General features: G+C 40.7%; 1 protein-coding gene across 1 annotated transcript; it reads left to right on the top strand.

The window, feature by feature from the left end:
* Window positions 1-379: 379 nt before the first annotated feature.
* Window positions 380-2,015, top strand: LOC120077755 (protein transport protein sec-16A.1-like). Its single transcript, XM_039031760.1, has 4 exons — window positions 380-594; window positions 706-831; window positions 1,319-1,458; window positions 1,714-2,015. Exons 1-4 carry the CDS (start codon window positions 380-382, stop codon window positions 2,013-2,015), a joined length of 783 nt encoding a protein of 260 aa, XP_038887688.1.
* Window positions 2,016-3,127: the final 1,112 nt, after the last annotated feature.

The following is a 3,127-nucleotide window of genomic DNA, read 5'->3' as shown; positions in this document are numbered from 1 at the left end:
AAACTCATTTTGCTCGTGTTTTCACTCAATAACTCTAGTTTGCATCAAATGCTTGGAATCAATAAATCGTACAAATAATCTTGTGCAAGCATCAATAAAAGCCTCAAAACAAGCATAAGTAAGCCTAAGCAATAGTACATAATTGTGCAGTATCACTAGGTAATCAATTATGATAGTTAATGTTCATCATGAGTTCGAGTACGAGTCTGAGATGGAGAAGTTCATTCAATGTGAGCTCGGGGTACCTAAATTGGATGCCCTCGAAAAGTAATTGGGCTCGCCATAATATAATGTTCGAAGCAAGTTTGTTAAATGCTGCTCAGTATTGAGGACAAAGACAACAGTGCACACGTTAGGAAATCTTCAGTTTGAAGCCTGGATGGCAGGAAGTTCGAGTTCGACCTTAGTTACTGAAGTCAACCTTCAGTTTGAAGCCTGGATGGCAGTCGACCAGCTGCTACTTGGGTGGTTATATAATTCCATGACCCCTGAAGTTGTTGTTCAAGTCATGAGATGTGAGAGTGCTAGAACGTTGTGGGATAGCATCAACGAGCTTTTTGGTGTCCAATCACGTGCAGAAGAAGATTATCTCAGGTAAGTGTTTCAATCTACTCCAAAAGGAAGTTTAAAAATGGAGGAATACTTACGAATTATGAAAAGAAATTCTGATAACCTTGAACAAGTGGGTAGTCCCGTTCCTACTAGGGCTTTGGTGTCACAGGTTCTCCTTGGATTGGATGAGGAATACAATGCTATTGTAGCAACCATTCAGAGCAAAGAAAATGTGTCATGGTTAGATATGCAATCAGAGTTGCTTCTGTTTGAAAAGAGGTTGGATCATCAAGTTATGCACAAATTGACAATTGGGTTCAATCACAATGCCTCCGTTAATCTGACAAACACAAGAGGCCCTTCTTTTAACTCAGCTCCAAGTTCAATTTTGTGACTTTTGTCAATATGGAAAATCTCATGCACTTGCATTTCCAAATTCTGATTCAAGATCCACTGCCATGTTTGATTTAGTTCACACTGATCTATGGGGTCATGCACTTATCTTATCTTCTGAAGGTTATCATTATTATACTATATTTGTAGATGAATATAGTAGGTACACTTGGATTTACCCCTTGCGGTTAAAAAGTGATACTATGGCAGCCTATCAACACTTCACCAACATGATTAAACAACAGTATAATAGAGCTGTTAAAGTACTTCAATCAGACAATGGGGGTGAGTTTGAAAAAGTGCATTAGGTATGTGGAAGAGAAGGTACTCTCTCGAGATTCTCGTGCCCTTATACATCAACACAAAATGGCAGGGCTGAACGAAAACATAGAGATATTGTTGAAAAGGGGCTGATTATGCTAGCTCAAGCCTTCATTCCACTTACTTATTGGTGGGAAGCCTTTGTATATGCTACTTACCTCATAAATGGTATGCCAACTTCGGTTCTACAAGGTAAGTCTTCTGTTGAGGTATTGACTGGTACACGTTTAGCATTTGAAGAGTTGAAAGTGTTTGGGTGTGCCTGTTTTCCTTGTTTAAGACCGTATAACAACCATAAATTGAGCTATCGTATGGATAAATGTATATAACTTGGGCCGAGTCTTCAGCATAAAGGGTACAAATGTCTTAACATGTCTGGGAGGATATTTGTTTCTAGAAATGTGATTTTTAATGAAAATGACTTCCCTTTTCAATATCATTTTACAGGTACAACAACAACACCAACACAACAGACTACTCCTTCCCTCTTGCCTACTGCCCCTATGCCTTGGCTACCTACTGCCTTTACTCAACCGCCCACTACCCCTGCTCCATCACCCACAGTCCCTGCTCCATCGCCTACTGTCCATGCCCCTTTGACTATTGTCCCTGCTCCATCCCCTCACCCATGTGCCAGTGTTCCTACATCAATATACACACCAATTCCTCCCACTCTATCGATCTCTGTCCCAGCCACAAATATCTACTCACCAGCAAACCTTACGACCACCTATATACCTTCCCCATAGTACATCCTGCCTTCCAACCAGCCAAGTGAACAAACATCACCTTCTCCATTCTAACTATCCCCTGCTGTACCAGATACAACCAGCCCATCCTTGCCTTCTACAGTAGAACCATCACCCGATACTACTCATCCACCACCTTCAATTCCTCTCCCCACTCATCCTATGATAACTAGAAAAAAGGTTGGGATTTTCAAACCTCGAATACCGACCATTTAGTCGAAGAAAGATTGGTCAATTATCAAGCCTACATGGGTAACTGATGCATTCAATACACCTCAGTGGAAAGATGCAATGGATGAAGAGTATGCAGCCCTAATCAAAAGTGGTACGTGGAGTCTTGTTCCTTATTCTCCATCTTTGAATGTTGTAGGTGCCAAGTGGGTCTTCAAAATAAAAAGACATCCTGATGGCATGATCCAACGTTACAAGTTACGGTTGGTAGCTAAAGGATTCCATCAGACTCCAGGTGTGGATTTATTTGAAACGTTTAGTCCAGTTGTCAAAGCTTCAACCATTTGTGTAGTGCTCACTCTTGCAGTTGCCTATGGATGGAAAATGAGACAGCTTGATTTCAACAACGCCTTTCTGAATGGCAAGTTACACGAGGATGTATACATGAGCCAGCCATCCGGATATGTTGACCCTTAATATCTTTAACATGTGTGCAAGCTGAATAAGGTTATTTATGGCCTCAAACAAGTCTATAGGGCTTGGAACAATACTCTTAAACACGAGCTTTTGTCTTGGGGCTTTAAGAACGCAAGGTCAAATACTTCTCTTTTCATTTTTAGACAAGGACCTATTATAATTTTATTGTTAGTATATGTGGATGATGTGATTCTGACTGGAAATGATACTGCTCTTATACACCGGCTGGTTACTCTGCTAGATAATCGCTTTGCTCTTAAGGACCTCGGTCCTCTTCACTATTTCCTTGGTGTACAAATTAAGTATTTGGAACAAAGGATCATACTTAGCCAAGAAAAATATGTTGAAGATCTTCTACACAAGCTCGACATGTCTGACCTCAAGGCTGCCACTTCACCAAGCGTAATGAATAAACAATTGTCTCTCAACAGTGGCACTCCCCTTACTAACCCTTTCTTATATCG

This window comes from Benincasa hispida, chromosome 1 (assembly GCF_009727055.1).
Source record: "Benincasa hispida cultivar B227 chromosome 1, ASM972705v1, whole genome shotgun sequence".
In the NCBI taxonomy this organism is placed as follows: Eukaryota; Viridiplantae; Streptophyta; class Magnoliopsida; order Cucurbitales; family Cucurbitaceae; genus Benincasa; species Benincasa hispida.
This window is presented reverse-complemented; position numbering and strand designations above follow the sequence as displayed.

Bases quoted from the DNA above. Each gene is read 5' to 3' on its own strand.
- LOC120077755 (XM_039031760.1), top strand. From the start codon at position 380: ATGGCAGGAAGTTCGAGTTCGACCTTAGTTACTGAAGTCAACCTTCAG. The intron at 595-705 runs GTAAGTGTTTCA...CGTTCCTACTAG, and splicing joins GCAGAAGAAGATTATCTCAG to GGCTTTGGTGTCACAGGTTC. The intron at 832-1,318 runs GTTGGATCATCA...ACAAAATGGCAG, and splicing joins TTGCTTCTGTTTGAAAAGAG to GGCTGAACGAAAACATAGAG.